Genomic DNA, 21,086 nt, shown 5'->3' with positions numbered 1-21,086 from the left:
ACAACATACTATATATAAGAATATTGCTGCAATTCTACATGGTTTCCAGTCGGCATTGTTAGCTGCAATTATAAGTTTTTTTTCTTACTTATTTATACAATTGCCTTTTATTACTAATTTATTCATGCTGCTAAGAAGGTGTTTGTTGTTTTTCTTCAAATTCCTAATATTGCCTATCTGATTTTGCTTTAAATTTTCATAATTTGGAGACTTTGTTGCTGTAGTATTCAGCATTTGCATGTGTGTTTGTTTCTTTCCTCGCCGATTCTAATGTCATCGAGCAAGAAAAGGAAAAGGCCACGGTTTGATCAACATACTAATGATGAAGCAGATGGTGCACAAGTTCCTTCGGTTCATTCGGTTTCTGTTACTAACACATAGGCATCAAGAAGGGATGCGATTTTATGTCGTCGAGGTTCTATTTCTGATACAGAAGGTTAGCAACGCATCTTGCTAAGATGGAATTATATTGTATTCCATTGTATGTTGTTGATTGAAGTATATCTTTTTAGGAGTTACAGCTGTTGGTGAATCTTGTTCTGTTGTGACCGGATCACCAATTGATAAACATCATCCAACTCTACAGAATGATGGTATGTGTGTTGCTTCTTTATATGTGTTTTCAGTTGTTTATTGTTGCTATTTTATTTGTTTCTTGAATCTAAATTTATTATTATAACAATTAGGTGCTTCTACAATGTATCGTGATTTTGGTGATTGATCGAATGTTTATATTCATTGTGGTGCATTGTTTTGGTATGAATAAAGGTTAAAGTCACAGTTTCCTGATCGAAGGGTCCATTATTTGTCTTGATGGCACAGTTATGGTTGCACCTGATCCTGCACCCCCGGAAGAAATTAAAAACTTCTTCCAGGGTCATCGGTTTATGGAAAACATTAGGGCTTATAATCAGATGTTTAGCATGACATCTTTTGGTGCATGGATTGATGAATCTATTAATGATGGCAGCGGTCCATATGTGTTCAAAATATCAGGTCAACTTTATCACTGGATTGGATCGCTATGTCTACCTAAATGGTGTATGCCTAGGTTTCTTCAGCTATATGTTTACGATACTAAACATGAAGTTCACAACATAATGTCACATTTTGGAGGTGAGGAGTCTGATAGATTGTCTTCTGATGTAGTGGCACGACTAATTGTTTTGTTGGATACGCACAATGAGTTAGTGAAGCTATTTAGAACAACTCTAGAAAAATGTTTAGAGAATACATTACCATCTTTTAGAATCTGTCTGTTCAATGTTGGTGGATCAAGGCAAAATGATTTGCCTGTGTCAAATTCTATTGGGGCAATCGTGTCTGACAGTGGACCAAAAAGTGGTAGCGATTATGATGTAATCATAGAATGTAAAGTAGGGACACCACAGAGAGTAAACAAGTTACATCCGCATTATATGTCTTTGCAATATCCATTATTATTTATTTATGGACAACGAGGTTTTCATATCGACATGAAACTACGTAGAGTTCCTGGGCGTAGAGTTCGAAATAATGATAAGCTTACAATGAATATGTTCTACAGTTTCCAACTGCATAAAAGGCTGAATTTGTATAGTCTACTTATGAGATCTGGCATATTGTTCCAGCAGTATGTTGTCACTGCGTATTGCAGGTACTAAACTTGATCGAATAGATTATATAATAAGTAAACAACAGGACATCAGAAACAATTATCCGTCAGGTATTTATGACGCTATTTGTAACGACCCAAAATTTGGTATTTGGAATGTCGAGAGTTTGATGTGCAAAAGTTTGGTGTATGTTGCAAGGTTATGCGCGCGTTCATCATTTGGGCCATAACTTCCTCATACGAACTCGGATTGATGCGAATCAAAAGCCCAGACGACCGTAATTCGAGCTCGGACATTTTTAATTTCTCATTGTGAGTTTGAAGGCTCTAGGAGTGCTGCTTTTAGGCTAAGAGCGCCTCTTTTGGACCTGTTTGGGTACTGATTGTATTTTTGGACTTTTAAATGAAGTGCATATTGGTCAATTCACTTGTGAACGTGTCTATGGCTTGGAAAGAAGATTTCTATCTCATTCTTATCCTTATTTCAGCCACACAAATCCTCTCATCCATTTCTAGAGAGAGGAAGAGCTTTTAGAGTGAGAAAGCTCAAGATTATGAAGATGGAGCTTGAATCCTTTCATGGTGCAAGAGTTAAAGTTATTCATCTTCATTCTAGCTACATTTTGATGGTGATGGTAAGTTCTAACTCTGATTTTAATTGTTTGATTCTTGTTTGGGTTAGGGTTTAAGTTGATGATGAGTTATAGAACCCATTTCTTATGAAATTTGGGGGTTTTGGTGTAAGCTTGTGATTATGAACCCTAATATGGTGGGATTAGGGTTTAATGACGAATTTGGGTGTATTTGTCTTTAATTTAAGTGATAGTCACTAGATTGGAGGAGTATTGGTGATTTTGGTGTTCTTAAGAATAAGTTTGAAGTCATGCACACAAGGTGTTTGATGAAATGCCTCAAAGAGGTGAAGTTGTTGTGATAACTAGGTTTATGATCTAAAATCAACCTTTGATAGTATGATTAATCAATTAGGTAACATGATGGCGATTTAGGTGTGTTTAAGAGTTTGATTTTGGTCAAAAATTGAGTGTTGACTTGGATATGATGTCAAACTAAGGATTTGGGTCAAGTTTTGAGAAATGGATACTTGAGTACTTGATTAAATTGGATAATTGGTGTTTTGAAAACTTAATCACTAATCATTATTGGCATTGGTTGATATTGGGAGAATTTGACTTAAGTCAAAGTTGGTCAAGGGCAATATGGGTCGTTATTGCCTAAGTTGGGTGATTTGGGCAAGTGATGTTTGTATGATCACTAACTAACTAATGATCTAGTGTTGACACCTAGGTTGGTCTATTTGGGTTGAATTGTGCCTATTGGTGTAGGTACGGGTTACCACCCGTAGTTCTAATTTGGTTATGTCCATTTAGGTGATTATATGGGAGGGTTTTGGCGAGCAAAGTATGATCCCTCGGCTAAGGGACATTTTTGTCGGGTTCTCTGTTAGAGAATGGTTATTTATGTGCATAATGTACCTACGTGTGATATATGTGTTTACTTGCTCGAATTTGAAGACGAAGATCATGTTGTACATGACTTGTGCGGGTATTCCAAGGTGAGTGGAATAATTATATGTGTATGTATATGATGTATTTATTTGTGTAGTGTGAGATGTGAAGTGTCGAAGTGTTAAGACACCACATTTCATGCGACGAGTGAAGTATAGAAGTGTTAAGACACCACTCCGTGATATATGACGAGTGAAGTGTCGAAGTGTTAAGACACCACTCCGGGAAGTTTGACGGGTGAAGTATCGATGTGTTAAGATGCCACCAGGGGTGAAGTATCGATGTGTTAAGATGCCACCCAGGGGTTAGTGATACGTTCTTAAGTACGCTAACAGATGTTGTGAACACCGATGGTCTTTCGCGAACACCATTCCCTTGTACGATTGGTTAACCATGGTTATGTGTTGTAGTTTTATCATGTTAAAAATTGTGAACTATATGCTATTGGCGATACTAGCTTATTTTGAAATGCGGATATTTAGTTTATGCATTGTGATTGCACGATCGTTGAATTGCTAGCTCGTATGGGGTATTTGTGTAAGTGTTTGCAAGTAAGTAGATTATATATGTATATGTATAATTATTTCATTCACTAACCTTCATGCTTACTCCCTCGTTGTTTACCTTTTTGTATAGGTACCGTTTGTTGTATTGGAGAATTCTAGTAGCTTGGTTAGGTTGCTAGAAGTTGGCTTATGACGGAGTAGCATTGGCTTTGGATGTGGGTTGGGGTTTGGTAAAATCCCCGAAATCATGCTCATGGTATTGGGTTGGGATGTCGAGTCTTAATCCTTTGTTTTGGTGTAATTGGGTCGAAATTGTCACCTTAATTGTAACGGGTCGTTTTGTAGCAACTAATGATTGGTCATGGTTATGTAAGACTAAAATATGTAAACGGTGGTATTTTGTGTCATAATGAACTTGTGTTTGGGTTCTTGGAGTGTAAACTTATGTTTGGGTAATTGGGTTGGAATGACACTTAGTCAAATTTCGAATCTGCAACATTCAGGTGCAAGAGCGTCGCTTTTAAGGGTAAAAGCACCGCTCCTGGTCAGTAACTGGTGGTCTTTTCAAATAGTCGGCAGAAGTGCCGCTTTTGGGCAACAAAAGCGCCGCTCCTGAGTCACAAAAGCGCCGCACCTGTTGGATGGTGCACCGTTCCTGTTTTTTTTTTAAAAAATAAATATTTAGTCAATTTTTAATTAAACGGTTTGGAGTCGTTTCACTATTGATAGAGGAGATCATATTGGTTCCGACATTGGTACCCGTAAAATTCACACTGTTCTTTTACTAGCGGACAATGATATATGTACAGTCACTATTTGGATGCATTAGCGATTACCCGTGTTTGATATGGCCGAAACGGATGGTTTTATTGATGCGGTATCGTTAGGCCGTAAGGCGTCAGACTCAGTTGATCAAGGTAGAAGACAGGGTTTTATTTTATTTTTATTTTGCGGGGCCTAAATTAACTTTTAACTTTCTAATGTAGAAGGTGTAAGTTAACCTAGGGTCGTGTTTTTGAATGGTTTAACGAATTGAAGATCAAGTGGATAATTTTCTTTTATTTAAATTACCTGGATAAAAGGATAATAGTTGGTTTAAGCTAAAGGCCGTAATTGCGGAAAAGTAAATAAAGTGGAAGGATATCCGGAGTATACAGATCAGGGAAATGTTGACCAAGATATCAGTTTGGGCTAGTGAAAGGTAATTATGTTGATATTAAAGCTATGATTGGAATGGTGTAGATCTGGTTGGATGAGCCAATTACACAGACCTACTTATCTCGAGTTTAACACCCCGCCAAATTTCCATCTGACGACGTGTTAATCAAAGGTCCCACAGTTAACAGTTACGCCCTCTATATGAGACGTTTCAAAATAATCGCATTTATTTTTATTAAAAAGTTGACTTTCAAAACATAAGTCAATAAATCCCACAATAAGTAACACTGTTGTGATCGTAACCACAAGCCAATAGTATTAAATAGTTGTAAAAGTTTTAAATGCGATAATAAATAATGTCTTTAATAAAGTATGCTGATCCAAAGCCAGACACAACAAAAGTCTACCTCTTAAGGACCTGAGAATAAAACACGCAAAACAGGTCAACAAATAATGTTGGTGAATCTACAGGTTTAAACTAACGTAACAGTATCTGAAAAAGAGTTATCAGAAAATAGTTCAAGTTCATTGACCACGAGATTTTACAAGTACAACTCCAAGTTGTGAAACGTTTACATAATCCATGAGCACCTGAATACTAGCAATGACCAGAGTATAGAAACCACTACACTCCCTTTACCCCATAAAAATGTTATACACTTGTTCGAGTGTATTTAATGTTCAAGTAAATGCTCCATGGTTAATATTGTTTAGGCAAGGTTTGTCTAACCTAACGGATCTGTCTATCTAAATTGTGCTTACCCGAAGGTAATAAAAGTATTCAAGCTAGAGGCTTTATGAACAAACTCAATATGTATATATAGTACTCGTGTCAACATAAAAGCATTTGAAAATGTAAGTATAACAGCATGTATTCTCATCCCTGAAAACATGTAAAAAGCGGGACTGTAGACTCACCTTCGATAAAGCTCGGATTAATGACAAATGACTTTTGAGATTTAGTACCGAGAAGTGCAACCTAAGTATACGTATTTAGATTGGTCAACATATATTTCTTAAACAAATGTGGTTTCATAGAGTAAGTGGTATTATTGCTCGACTCGACTCGTTTCAAAGTAAAAGTCAACATATAGTCAACTAGTTCATGCAAGTCAACAAAAGTCAACCAAAGTCAAACCAAAAGTCAAACTTGGTCAAAGTAACCAACTAAAGTCAACATCAGTAGGTTCATATCAAAAGTTGGTCAACATGTCAAACCTAGGTCAACTAATACATTTCAGTTCAAAATTTTCCAAATATGCGATTACAGATTATCGTTATTCATAGCGTTCATGTACATGTTGCAAACAACCCAAAATATCTCATAGCACATAATTCATGACAACATGGCAAACTCCAGATCACAAGTAAACTCAATATCGATTCCAAAAAGTCCTGCCGGGGCCTCATACGATGTCTACAATTTGTGTTTCAGAAGAGGTACATTTATCGTTTACTAAATCAGGTTCTGACTGCGCACTGATTTCGTATTGGCTATAACCTGAGCTAGGGACATGCAGTTAATACAAGGTCAGTGGCCATGGTTCTAGGACAAGTCAAATTATCACATATCCAAAAATGAGCAACTTTGGTTTAGCCAATTGGTACAGTTTATTCAATCAATTTGGATGTTTAGTTTCAGCTCAATTCAGAAGTCATCAAAACTATGGCCCTAGCGTGCACAATGCATAAGGTTTTAGAGGTTGCAACAAACTAAAAATATATCACATAACATATAAAGATTCATATTAAATAAGATCAAGGTCTCAAAACATGTAAAAGTCAATTTATATGGCAAAAGGTGCATACGTTACAGATTTGGTCAACATACAAGTTACCATTTCGACATGCACATAACACAAGCTTCACACACCCGAATGATTCAAGGCCTAGATGAAAAGTTAACTAAAAACTTATGAAATTTTCAGATATGCAAAGACCTTAAACAATATCACACTTCAAATCCATTAAAAATTCAGTTTCATCATACCGAGCAAATCAGTTTTTCGCATACGGTCAAACAAGCATAACGTGAGCATTATAAATCCAAATCGCATGATATCCTAGTCTAACTTGAGTGTCTTTAAGTATTATATTCAATGGTTGACATATTATAACATAATTCACAAAGCATACAACTCGGAATATTCGGATTCATGGCAAGATCACAACAAAACTTCAATTTAACATATCTAAAGCATACGATAACGAAATCGATTGATTCTTGCGCCTAAAGTTATTAATTTTTCGATCTCTTTCTATCTAGATAATAATCATTTACAGAAAACAAGTCCATCAAATCAGTATCATCAATAAACAATTCAGTTTTTAATCAAAACAATCAATACGAACAAATTAACGATTAAACAAGCATACAAACACGATGAATCGAGCAATTGACCAACATAAACTATGAAACCTTATGAAATCAGAATTTTTAGAGCTAGGGTTTGTAAAATTATACCTTAGATCAACAAATTAAATACACCAACACGTAGAGGACGATGCGAATTGCACTTTTCGTGTTCAAGGCTTGATCAAAAATTGAAGATTGAAGGTATGGTGATGGTGATGGTAGGCGACGGTTGGGAGGGAGAGGAGAAGCAAAAAAAATTCGACTGGAATTAGGGTGGAGATTAGGGTGCAATATTATCATGCTAGCTATTTATATCCAAGGCCCTAATCTAATCACTAGCTAATTATTAAGCCCATCACACACACAAAAAAATAAATAAATAAAAGGGGAGGGGGTGTCCAATTGGCCGAATGGCCCAATGGGGTGTCTCCCGGGCTCGTGTTTTGCAAAAGCGTGTATTCGTGGCTCGTTTCAAGTGCCGTTTAGATGTACCGAAGGCCCAGAACGCTAAACCGATCGTTAAAACGCAACCAAACGTTTAAATTATTAAAATCCCAAATAAATTAAATATTTTCAAAAGTTAATAATTTTTAAAATAATTATTAAAATAAATCCGAGCGTTTCGTTGCTCGAAAAGCAGTTTTTGTCGTTATTCAAATCGTAGCGTTTTTATCGTATTTCTTTTATCCGAAATATTTTTATCGATTAATATTAACCCATATTAATTCAAATAACCCTCCAAGGATCACGTATGCATTTAGTACACTAAACACAAAAAAGTCAAATAATCACCGTTAAATCAACTAGCGGACAGTTAATATGTAACGACCCAACCCGTTAACCATCCGAAAACGTGCCACAAAAAAAATTTCTGAAACAGTTGATCTGGACGGCGTCCAAAAGCTTGGACGGCGTCCAGCTCTTAAGACTGGGACGGCGTCCAGACATCCGGGACGACGTCCAGATGTACTAAAACATTCTGATCAGTTTTTCGAACTCACGCGGGCGAAAACCCGCTTCCCAACACTTTTAAACCAAAACACTTTCACAATATATTACAATAGTTTAAACTAAGAGTTTTTCACAATAAAAACCGAGTTTTACGACACCGGGCCCACATCGACCCAAAATACCATAAGTGACTATTTCGACCCATTAGTTTATACAAAAACATAGACCGAGCATGGGATTGGGGACACGCTACCCAATCCTAATCAAATCCAAAAGCAAGTCTTCTAAAGCAACTACGCAAGTCCACTAATCCCCGCGCTTACCCGAGCCACCGCATCCATGCAATCTATAAAAATGTAAACAACGAGAGGGTAAGCTAACGCTTAGTGAGTGAAAATATACTACATACATATATATGTATAAAATGGACACGCCACAATAATAATCAAATAGCGCATACCGAAGCATCCAAGTATAAGGTAAGCTAAACCTAGCATACCGTACGTTCACTAAGCACAAGTTAACAACACCAACAATATAGTAAGTTCGCAAACAACGTTGCGAGCAATGCCAATAAGCTACAACCAGAAGGTTAGCTACATCACGTCAATACAACATTATACGTATACAATATATATATATATATATATATATATATATATATATATATATATATATATATATATATATATATATATATATATATATATATATATATATATATATAACAACGCGTAAAACTCCCAAGGTTAACCATAACGCTATGGTGCTACCGGCTCGTGGTTCACACCATACGCAATTGAGTCATACTCTTTTATAGTGCTACCGGTTCGTGGTTCACACTCAATGCTACCGGCTCGTGGTTGACATAAATTATTTTATAGTGCTACCGGCTCGTGGTTCACACTCGATGCTACCGGCACGTGGTTCACATCAATTATTTTATAGTGCTACCGGCTCGTGGTTCACACTCGATGCTACCGGCTCGTGGTTCACATCAATTATTTTATAGTGCTACCGGCTCATGGTTCACACTCAATGCTACCGGCACGTGGTTCACATCAATTATTTTATAGTGCTACCGGCTCGTGGTTCACACTCGATGCTATCGGCTCGTGGTTCACATTAATTGTTTTATAGTGCTACCGGCTCGTGGTTCACACTCGATGCTACCATAACATCCACAAACAAATACACCATAAACATGAACGCATAATTATTCCACTCACAATATTAACCCTTCGCCGTTGGGGTTATATAATCCACATCACCCGCCCATGTGATAACGTACACACAAAGTGTGCACCTCGTCAAAGGTGGTCAACCAAAACGCACAACCGTGCCAATTGGACCTATACACAAGTCCATCAATCCACCTATATGTGAAGTGAGCTCTATGACCGAGAACCACTTCACCCGACCCGCACCCATCCTACACATACATATGCACATAGGATATTAACACTCACCTTGTCGCCTTGATGAATGCAACCGAATAATTCGCAACGCGCCAAATGGAAAGTACCTATTCCATTATCACAAACACAACCACACAATTAGGGTTGACTTACAAACCAACACAATTGACACCTAGTGCAAATTCGACCCATTTGCACTTCCAAGCACGAAACGCGCCCAAACTAACCAATATCCACTAACACGAGTGAAAATGGTCCTAACACACCGATTAAGCCCGAACACAAGTGTTAAACACGTGTCGTACCCATTTTGACACCAAAACCCTAATTTGACCCATTTCAAAATTAGGCAACCAAACACACCCAAAAGTGTTACAACACTTCCATAATCACTATACCTAGTGATTAAACTCACCATCAAACCCTAAACAAGGCCAAATCGTCAACTGACCCAAAACCCACCAAGTGACAAGAACAACAAGTCACCATAAACCCATTTCATCATCTAAAAGGGTTTCATAACAATCTAGCTCAAAACCCTAACTTGAACATCAAATCTAACAAATGAAATTCGGAGTTTGAGCTTACCAATACCACCACAACGTAGCTAAGAGCGAGATGAACAACTTTAGAACCCGAGCTTTTGCGAGAATCCGACTCCTTCTTTTCCAAATCCACCTCTCTCTCTCTAGAACTTCTCCTCTCTCTCTAGATAATGTTGGGAGTGTTTGTGAGGATGAAATATGATCCACAAATGACCAAGGAACCAGCCTTGAAGGCTCCAAACCGGCATCTAAGTGATTTTACCATTTTACCCCTTTTAAAATAATTAAAACAGCTGGCTCGACAGACCGTTTGGACGGCGTCCCAAACTTTGGACGACATCCCACCTTTTGTTGCTGGACGGCGTCCCCCCTATCGGGACGGTGTCCCACCTTTTGTTGCTGGACGGCGTCCCTCCTATCTGGACGGCGTCCCGACCTACTGCAAAATCAGAAACAAAAACAGGGTGTTACAACTCTCCCCCACTTAGAATCGATCACGTCCTCGTGATCCTCGTCACTTAACCAAATGGACCACAAATGGACCACACTCCACGGTCCTCAACATAAGTCCCAATCCGACTTTCCTAGTCAACTCTTCCCAAGGAATCACCTTTAACAACTAAAATCGTCTCCCGCGATTTATCAAACCCACTATCTGAACACTAAAACCATGCTCACTCCCTATCATCGGGAAAACTCAACCAATCTCGGACCGAGATATCAACCCTTCAGCGTACCATTACAGGTACAATGCTAGAAGCAACCAAGTCTCAATCCTAAAGTCAACAATCCGAAACGATGAAGACCAAACCACATGAATCCTTACGGATTACCCTTACCACTAAACATCCTTTGTAGTGCGCAATACAACCAATACGCCACTATCCTAACATCATAAACAACGGCTAAAACCAAAAGCGCCCAAAATGACTATGGCAATGCTAATCCTAAGGTGTACAAAATCGGCTATTGTCACACGTGTGACAACATGTGAGCGAAACACGGCTATCGCATCACAAATCACACCACACGGTCCTCACGACCCCACTATCGGCGTATAAAACAACCGATAGTTCCCACAACACAACTCAAGAACGGTACTCTCATTTCCCACCGGTACTCGCATTTCCCGATAATGTTATGCCATGCCGACGTAACACTACTCTCCTGATGAAGTCAGCGGACCCCGAAGGCCATGCTTCACCAATCTCAACACCGGATGAAGTCAGCGGACCCGAAAGTCATGCTTCACCGATATATCACCTCGCTCATGATGAAGTCAGCGGACCCGAAGATCATGCTTTACCAATCGCATACTCCCATGATGAAGTCAGCGGACCCTAAAGGTTATGCTTCCCCAATCAACCACACCATAATGAAGTCAGCGGACCCCGAAGGTCATGCTTCATTAATCAACAATCCCATGATGAAGTCAGCGGACTCCGAAAGTCATGCTTCATCATTCATCAATACCACGATGAAGTCGGCGGACCCCGAAGGTCATGCTTCATCAATCACATACGCACTTTCGGCCTCAAACAACGAGTAGTGCAACATCGCGCTCTGTTACACTATAGTGAACCCTAGCAGATACCACTAACCATCCACAATCGAGCAAGAACCACCTATATCAAACATAGGTACCAAACAATAATTCTCCAAAAGAGAACCCGACTCACACACATCCCTTAACCGAGGGATTTTACCTTGCTCGCCAAACACGTCCATTATCTCTCAACGAGATTCACCAACATACCACCTCAGTGATCATTTACAAATCCAATATCATAAGTACAAGTTAACCAAAATTGTACTCTACCACAAATCGACCCATCACTACATCTTGCTCCAACCATGAGCATACAAAGGATTTCAAACGATCCTTAAACACTTCGAATGAAAGTGTACCACAAAATGCGCAAACTATACTCTCGCAATCATCCAATTGCTTTAGTTTGTCAGATTTCAACCCAGTCACTCATGTACCTAAGGGTTTCTCCGGTACCCTAAGTACAACGTAACCGCATCACTATCGGAGTCGAACACCACACTAGTAGGTATAAGAGAGGCACCTAATGTCACGTCATGTAGACTCCATTACCAACATACATCGAGGTCCAAAACACTAGATCTCAAGGGTTCCAACCACTCGACGAACCTCACGGTTCATCAACTTTAACACGAGGGCAAACACGCTCTAACATCCGAACACCTAAGCCCATCCACATGGCTTGGTAGAAACATTTCCCAATACTAAGGAATGCTTGATTGCACCAAGTCTTACGCCCTTCGCCCAACAATCAAAACGTCACCATAGGGTACTTCCATTAGGAACGTCACCCATAACAACAATATCAAGCACAACATAATGCATCTAATAAACTCAACTCAACGGCACATAATAAATAATCAAAGGACATATTTATTAAAATGAAACGTACCTTAACGTCTCCTTGTCGCACTTGTCCTCGCTAACTTGGGACACTCCGACTTACGATGTCCTTCTTCTTGGCAATTGAAACACACCATACCATCACCCTTTGGTACCGAACATTCCCAAGACTTGTGACCCCTCATGCCACAATTGTAACATCTAGATGCCCTAGAATCCAATATACCCGTCCGTGTACCACCCGTGCTCACGCTCGGACCCTTAGTCCTCTTACTTGGAGCACCATAAGAAACAACCCTTATCTCACTTGAAGGTTCACCAACCTTCGATCGCGAATACGACTCGAAACCTCTAGCCGCGGCGAATAATTCCGCAAACGATTTCGCCTGAACTCTGCTAATCTTACTCTTCAAGTCATCATTCAAGGTTCGATAGAACTCTTGCATCAATAAATGATCATTCTCCAAATACTCCGGGCAAAAACGAGCCTTCGCCATAAAGGTCGTCTTGGGAGTATTCAAATCCATAGAACCCTGTTGCAAATTTCACAACTCATTACGCAATTCCCACAAATTGGCTGAAGTTCGGAACTCCTCGAAGAATTCCTTCTTAAACTCGTCGCATGATAATGCCATAAACGGTTCACCACCGACAAGATAAATCTTACCATCCAACCAATCCTTCGCCCTACCCCGCAACAAACTAGTAGCGAGTCTTGTCCTCTTCTCGGGAGGGCATTCAATAGTACGAAAACACCCTTCGACATCCGAGATCCAAGTTGTGCTTATCAAAGGATCCGGTTTCCCGTCATACATTGGGGGTTTAGTCCTCATGAAGTTCTTAAGACAACGCTCCATTCCACTACTACCTTGAAGTTCGGAATACTTCCTATCCATTTCTTCTCGAAACGCACTCATTTGCTCCGCAACGGCGGCCTCAACTCTAGCGTTAAACTCCATGTCTTTCGTCTCGATCCCATTTCCCGTCGCCATTCTAAGGAATGCAAAAGCGATTAGATCACGAACGTATAAAGCACACACACAACACCGCCCCATCTTGCTAAACACTCGTCGTACATCACTTGCTAGACACGATTTGCACCCGTAATAAGGTTTGCAAGTCCTTATTACGCATACACGCCGTATCGGCTCGTTAGTACAACGACCGCCTCGCTCGATGATATATGCAAACGCAAACATAAACAAGACACAACGCAATCACATATTAATAATATCCACATATTAATATAAACGTTAGTCCTCCTACAAACAAGGCACTAACTATAACCCACTCCGACCCGTAATCCTACAAGTCCCGCAACAATAAGCACACACAAAAGTCTAAGTCTAGGAACCTATCTCAAGTAGCCTAAATCCCTTAGACCATGCTCTGATACCACTTGTAACGACCCAACCCGTTAACCATCCGAAAACGTGCCACAAAAAAAAATTTCTGAAACAGTTGATCTGGACGGCGTCCAAAATCTTGGACAGCGTCCAGCTCTTAAGACTGGGACGGCGTCCAGACATCCGGGACGGCGTCCAGATGTACTAAAACATTCTGATCAGTTTTTCGAACTCACGAAGGCGAAAACCCGCTTCCCGACACTTTTAAACCAAAACACTTTCACAATATATTACAATAGTTTAAACTAAGAGTTTTTCACAATAAAAACCGAGTTTTACGACACCGGGCCCACATCGACCCAAAATACCATAAGTGACTATTTCGACCCATTAGTTTATACAAAAACATAGACCGAGCATGGGATTGGGGACACGCTACCCAATCCTAATCAAATCCAAAAGCAAGTCTTCTAAAGCAACTACGCAAGTCCACTAGTCCCCGCGCTTACCCGAGCCACCGCATCCATGCAATCTATAAAAATGTAAACAACGAGAGGGTAAGCTAACGCTTAGTGAGTGAAATATACTACATACATATATATGTATAAAATGGACACGCCACAATAATAATCAAATAGCGCATACCGAAGCATCCAAGTATAAGGCAAGCTAAACCTAGCATACCGTACGTTCACTAAGCACAAGCTAACAACACCAACAATATAGTAAGTTCGCAAACAACGTTGCGAGCAATGCCAATAAGCTACAACCAGAAGGTTAGCTACATCACGTCAATACAACATTATACGTATACAATATATATATATATATATATATATATATATATATATATATATATATATATATATATATATATATATATATATATATATATATATATATAACAACGCTTAAAACCCCAAGGTTAACCATAACGCTATGGTGCTACCGGCTCGTGGTTCACACCATACGCAATTGAGTCATACTCTTTTATAGTGCTACCGGCTCATGGTTCACACTCAATGCTACCGGCTCGTGGTTCACATAAATTATTTTATAGTGCTACCGGCTCGTGGTTCACACTCGATGCTACCGGCACGTGGTTCACATCAATTATTTTATAGTGCTACCGGCTCGTGGTTCACACTCGATGCTACCGGCTCGTGGTTCACATCAATTATTTTATAGTGCTACCGGCTCGTGGTTCACACTCGATGCTACCGGCACGTAGTTCACATCAATTATTTTATAGTGCTACCGGCTCGTGGTTCACACTCGATGCTACCGGCTCGTGGTTCACATCAATTATTTTATAGTGCTACCGGCTCGTGGTTCACACTCGATGCTACCATAACATCCACAAACAAATACGCCATAAACATGAACGCATAATTATTCCACTCACAATATTAACCCTTCGCCATTGGGGTTATATAATCCACATCACCCGCCCATGTGATAACGTACACACAAAGTGTGCACCTCGTCAAAGGTGGTCAACCAAAACGCACAATCGTGCCAATTAGACCTATACACAAGTCCATCAATCCACCTATATGTGAAGTGAGCTCTATGACCGAGAACCAATTCACCCGACCCGCACCCATCCTACACATACATATGCACATAGGATATTAACACTCACCTTGTCGCCTTGATGAATGCAACCGAATAATCCGCAACGCGCCAAATGGAAAGTACCTATTCCATTATCACAAACATAACCACACAATTAGGGTTGACTTACAAACCAACCCAATTGACACCTAGTGCAAATTCGACCCATTTGCACTTCCAAGCACGAAACGCGCCCAAACTAACCAATATCCACTAACACGAGTGAAAATGGTCCTAACACACCGATTAAGCCCGAACACAAGTGTTAAACACGCGTCGTACCCATTTTGACACCAAAACCCTAATTTGACCCATTTCAAAATTAGGTAACCAAACACACCCAAAAGTGTTACAACACTTCCATAATCAGTATACCTAGTGATTAAACTCACCATCAAACCCTAAACAAGGCCAAATCGTCAACCGACCCAAAACCCACCAAGTGACAAGAACAACAAGTCACCATAAACCCATTTCATCATCTAAAAGGGTTTCATAACAATCTAGCTCAAAACCCTAACTTGAACATCAAATCTAACAAATGAAATTCGGAGTTTGAGCTTACCAATACCACCACAACGTAGCTAAGAGCGAGATGAACAACTTTAGAACCCGAGCTTTTGAGAGAATCCGACTCCTTCTTCTCCAAATCCACCTCTCTCTCTCTAGAACTTCTCCTCTCTCTCTAGATAATGTTGGGAGTGTTTGTGAGGATGAAATATGATCCACAAATGACCAAGGAACCAGCCTTGAAGGCTCCAAACCGGCATCTAAGTGATTTTACCATTTTACCCCTTTTAAAATAATTAAAACAGCTGGCTCGACAGACCGTTTGGACGGCGTCCCAAACTTTGGACGACGTCCCACCTTTTGTTGCTGGACGGCGTCCCCCCTATCGGGACAGCGTCCCACCTTTTGTTGCTGGACGGCGTCCCTCCTATATGGACGGCGTCCCGACCTACTGCAAAATCAGAAACAAAAACAGGGTGTTACATAATAGAAGTGACGGAAAAAGCGGGGTTGTTACATCTAGACTCTCAGAGTTCTCGTTGAGTAGTGAAAAGTATTTCACTTAGTTGTATAATTGAAATGTAACTATACCTCGGAGGTTATCCTTAGTAAAGTACTAGGTTAATTTGTGAGTTGAGCTCTAATCCTAACCCTCGTTATCAGTTTAGTTAACTGAATAACAACGTGCCTTGTTGATTGAACACTGATCTTAAACTGAAGGAGTCCGTTGGGTTAAGTTGACAAAACCTTAAATGAAAACTAAAAACCATTTCATCATACTAATGAGATCAAACCAAATCAAACATTATACAGTATTACAGTTGATATACTGAAAGTAAAGCAGATAGAAACCTAGCAGATATCTAAACAGTTGATAAGACTTAATCCTAGGGCAACAATCAAACAAGAACGTGCAATAGGTTTAGGTCATACAGTTAAGGCACTAGCTAGATCTTAAAAGCTCCTAAGAGGTCTCCTTGTAACAGTCAATAGGCATATTAGGTCATTCATATCTCAATTCCTAAGTTCCGTGTCCTAAAAGCGCATTAGATGCCTCTCGGGAACTCCGGCCATACCGAGTTCATAGAATCTTCAGATACAGTATAACGAGGGGTCTTAATCCTATGAAGTAGCTAAGTTTATATAGGTGGACAAGTCCTGATCATAACCTAGGTTGGTTGATCCTCAAGATGCTAGCATACAAATCTATCAAACTCACAAGTTCAGCATAATGACAGTAACCGTACTAGTTTAACATCACTACGCTAACCCAAACTTCTATCATGGCAACATACAGATTAATTAAGCTAACATGGTAATATCGAAACGCACTATTAAACATAAAAGGTAAGAATACATGTTTAATATAAAAGACAAGCGTTTAGGATAAAAACTTGAAAAGGCTGAAGAAATCTGCCCGAGATCGCAGGAACTCGCCGGGATATCCTCCAAAAAATAAAAGCTAAGCTAACTACTACTAAGAACTAACTAAAAACTTGAAAATATAAAATGAATTGTATATATAGTGTGTGTTGAAATGGATGGAGAGAGCCCTTTAAATAGACTTGATTTTTGCCTGCAAACGGCTGGCAGGTAGTTTGGCAAGCCGTTTGGCAGGCCGTTTGCAGGGGCCGTTTACCAGGCCAGCCCCTTTGCAGGGGCCATTTAACTTGGGCATGTGGTAGGCCATTTGCAAGCCAGGAACACTGTTTGGCAGCCCATTTGGCAGGCCGTTTAGCTAGCCTGGTCAGCTGGTTTCACTGGATCGTAACTTGATTTCTTGTCTTTCACCGTTTTTGCTCTAGATTCTTCGTTTTAGCTCCGTTTTACTTGATTCTTTTTGCATCGCCTTCGTAATTACATAATCTACAAAATCAACCGACAAAGCGATTATTTTTACCATAAAGTTAGGAACTTTATGGATTTTAGGGTCCAATATTGGGGGCAAAAACGTGACTTTTTAGCCGATATCAGTGTTTTCCGAAATCCGCATTTCTTTGTAACTTTCACATGTAATACCAGATGGTCAGAAATGACTAGATACATGGCTAACTATCCAGGACTGACTACTATTGATCGTGCTGATGTTATATGTCGGATTTTTCAAATGAGAGTGAATCAGTTCGAGAAGTTTGTGAAGATTGATCAACCATTAGGATATCTTCACGGAGGTATGGTGTTCGTAATAATTTTTCTTATATTCATTGTTAAATCTGTTACGTTTGGGTGCTAACTATTTTAATTTTTTTTTTATTTTTTTAAATGCTGGTGTCGCAGTTTTATATACAATTGAAATTCAAAAGCGAGGTTTGCCACATTATCATACATTATTGTGGGCATTTCCACCACCTGGAGGTTTCACCTGAAGATATTGATAAGTATATATATGTGGAGATTCCTGATCCTATAGGTGATCCGTGTGGATACAAAGTGGTAACTGAGCTTATGATGCATGGTACTTATGGTCTTGCGAATCCTTCTTCACCTTACATGGATGGTGAACCTTTACAATGTACAAAAAATTTCCCTAAGATGTACAACGAGGAAACGTACTTTGATAATGATGGGTGTGTACACTACATAAGGTGTAGATCCTTAAATTCCATTCATAAAATGAATGTTGATCTTGATAATACTTATGTTGTTCCATTTAACCATCTTTTAAGTCTCACCTTTCATGCGCACATAAATGTTGAATATTGCGGGTGGTCGATGGTAATAAAATATCTATTCAAATATATATCTAAAGGGACTAATCGTGTCGCAGCAAAGGTTTCAAGGCCTATAGGTGAAATTTCCTCTACAACCACTCAAGAAAATAACATCAATGAGATACAAAATTTTATCGACGCATGATTCATATGTGCACATGAAGCTTGCTGGCGTATATTAAATTTTCCTATTCATCATCATGAGCCACCGGTGCAAAAACTTGTAGCGCATCTGGAACACATGCAGACTATGACTTTTAGAGACAACCAGAGCTTACAGTCAGTTATCAGCAATCCAGCAGGGAAGAAAATGACGTTGACTGAATGGATTTCATACAATAGGAGTAGTTTTGATGGAAGAAACCTCGCTTACTTGGACTTTCTGTTGTCTTACAGTTGGGAATCGAATCATAAATTATGGAAAAGGAGGAAAGTAACAACAAAGTTCACAATCGGTAGATTGTCCTACATGCACCCTTCTGCTAGAGAGGTTTTCTACCTGCGCATGCTGCTCTGTCATCAAAAAGGGTCAACATATTTTATATACTTACAGACAGTGAACAATAATTATTACCCTATTTATCATCTTGCTTGCGAGGCAATGTGTCTGTTGGGTGATGACAAAGAGTGGGGTAAAACGTTAGATGAAGCGAGTGCCACTGCAACCGCTGCCCAACTGCGTACATTGTTTGTTCACATCCTACTATATTGTGAAGTAGGAAACCCATTACAGCTATGACAACAACAATGGAAGATAATGTCAGATGATATTCCTATGAGAGCATCGAGAATGTTAAATATTAATAACCTGCACGTCAACCAGCCATAGTTACAAACTTGCAGTACCTGGTCCTTTATGAAATAGATGTATTGCTTCATGAATTCTCTAGGAAATTATCTGACTTTGCCTTACCTACTGTACCACAAGAATTGATACAAGATCTTCAGAACTAATAAATAATGGAAGAAAGAAACTACGATCATGATGCTCTCAGGGCTCAAAAACAAGCACTTGAAAGCAAACTAAAACAACAGCAAAAGCGCATATATGATATCATTTTTTATGCTTCTTCCAATAACCACCAGGAACTTCTATTTGTGTACGGACATGGAGGTACTGGAAAGATGTTCTTATGGAAAGCCGTTATAACAGCTTTACGTTCAGATGGTAAAATTGTTTTAGCTGTCGCATCCTCTGGAATAGCCTCCTTACTACTTCCATCTGGCCAAACCGCACATTCACGCTATAAGTTACCTCTTTAACTCAGTGATGAATCTATGTCCAATGAATGATATACGCTATTTTAAAGCACTGGACAGAAAGTTGAGGGACTTATCCAACAATGAAAATGTCCCATTTAATGGTAAATCAATTATCTTAGGAGGTGATTTTCGGCATACATTACCAGTGATAAAAAATGGTTCCAGGTCTCAAATATTAGATGCTTCAATTGTTAATTCATATCTATGGTCATCATTCAAAGTTTTAGGTTGATTGAAAATATGAGGCTATCCCGTCCTATCATAACCGATCAAGAACGAGTTTCAATTGAAAATTTTTCCTCATGGATTTTGGACATTGGTAACGGTAATATCGGGGTACCAGGTGATTATGATCCTTAAAGTTGTTCGTGGTTTCAGATCCCCCAGCAGTACTGCATTAACGATGATGATAATGGTATTGCTCAACTTATTTCTTATATATATGATGAAGATACACTTCAACAACCAACTGTTACAGAATTACAACATGTTATTGTGTGTCCTAAGAACGATGAGGATGACTCTATAAACTCAACTATTTTATCAATGGTAACAACAGAGTCAACCACTTGCAGAAGCAAAGACATAGCAACACCGTACGTTAATGATGGAGGTGAATCAGAACTTCTATACCCAACCGAATACTTAAACACACTAAACTTTCCGAATTATTTAACACATGAGTTTCAGCTAAAGGTAGGTATCCCTATAATTCTGTTGCGAAACATAAGCGTTAAACGCGGTTTATGTAACGGGACACGAATGGTTGTAAAGAGGCTGTTACCGAATTTAGTGGCAACAAAAATCATAACGGGAACAAGGATTGGCAAGAAAGTTTTCATGCCAAGAATGACTCTGAATTACAAAGATAATATTCTACCGTATATTTTACAAAGATAATATCCTTGAGCTGCGGCATCGGTCGTTATGATTTACCGTAAGACCATTATAGAAGGTGCATATTTGAGCTGACCGTTCTAACTGGTGATTAGGGCACTTCTTCAGCAGGGTTTTGAATCGCTCCCATGCAGTGTAAAGAGATTCATCATAACTTTGTTTGAAGTTAATGATGTCATTCTTGAGTTTGGTTTATTTTGAAGGAGGGAAATATTTGGTTAGGAATTTAGTAGCCATCTTCGTCCATGACGTGATGAAATCTTTTTCCAGTCCTTCAAACCATGTTTGTGCATGAT

The 21,086-nt window shown here is 39.3% G+C and overlaps 1 protein-coding gene across 1 annotated transcript; it reads left to right on the top strand.

Moving 5' to 3' along the window:
• The first annotated feature begins 824 nt into the window (after window positions 1-824).
• LOC139839728 (uncharacterized) lies at window positions 825-19,369 on the top strand. The gene is made up of 5 exons (XM_071829874.1): window positions 825-1,636; window positions 17,942-18,090; window positions 18,197-18,274; window positions 18,330-18,431; window positions 18,795-19,369. The coding sequence occupies exons 1-5, from the start codon at window positions 825-827 to the stop codon at window positions 19,367-19,369; spliced, it is 1,716 nt and encodes a 571-aa protein (XP_071685975.1).
• Window positions 19,370-21,086: the final 1,717 nt, after the last annotated feature.

Source organism: Rutidosis leptorrhynchoides, chromosome 1 (genome assembly GCF_046630445.1).
Source record: "Rutidosis leptorrhynchoides isolate AG116_Rl617_1_P2 chromosome 1, CSIRO_AGI_Rlap_v1, whole genome shotgun sequence".
Taxonomy (NCBI): domain Eukaryota; kingdom Viridiplantae; phylum Streptophyta; class Magnoliopsida; order Asterales; family Asteraceae; genus Rutidosis; species Rutidosis leptorrhynchoides.
Note: the sequence above shows the minus strand (reverse complement) of the source record. Positions and strands in the feature narration are given on the sequence as shown.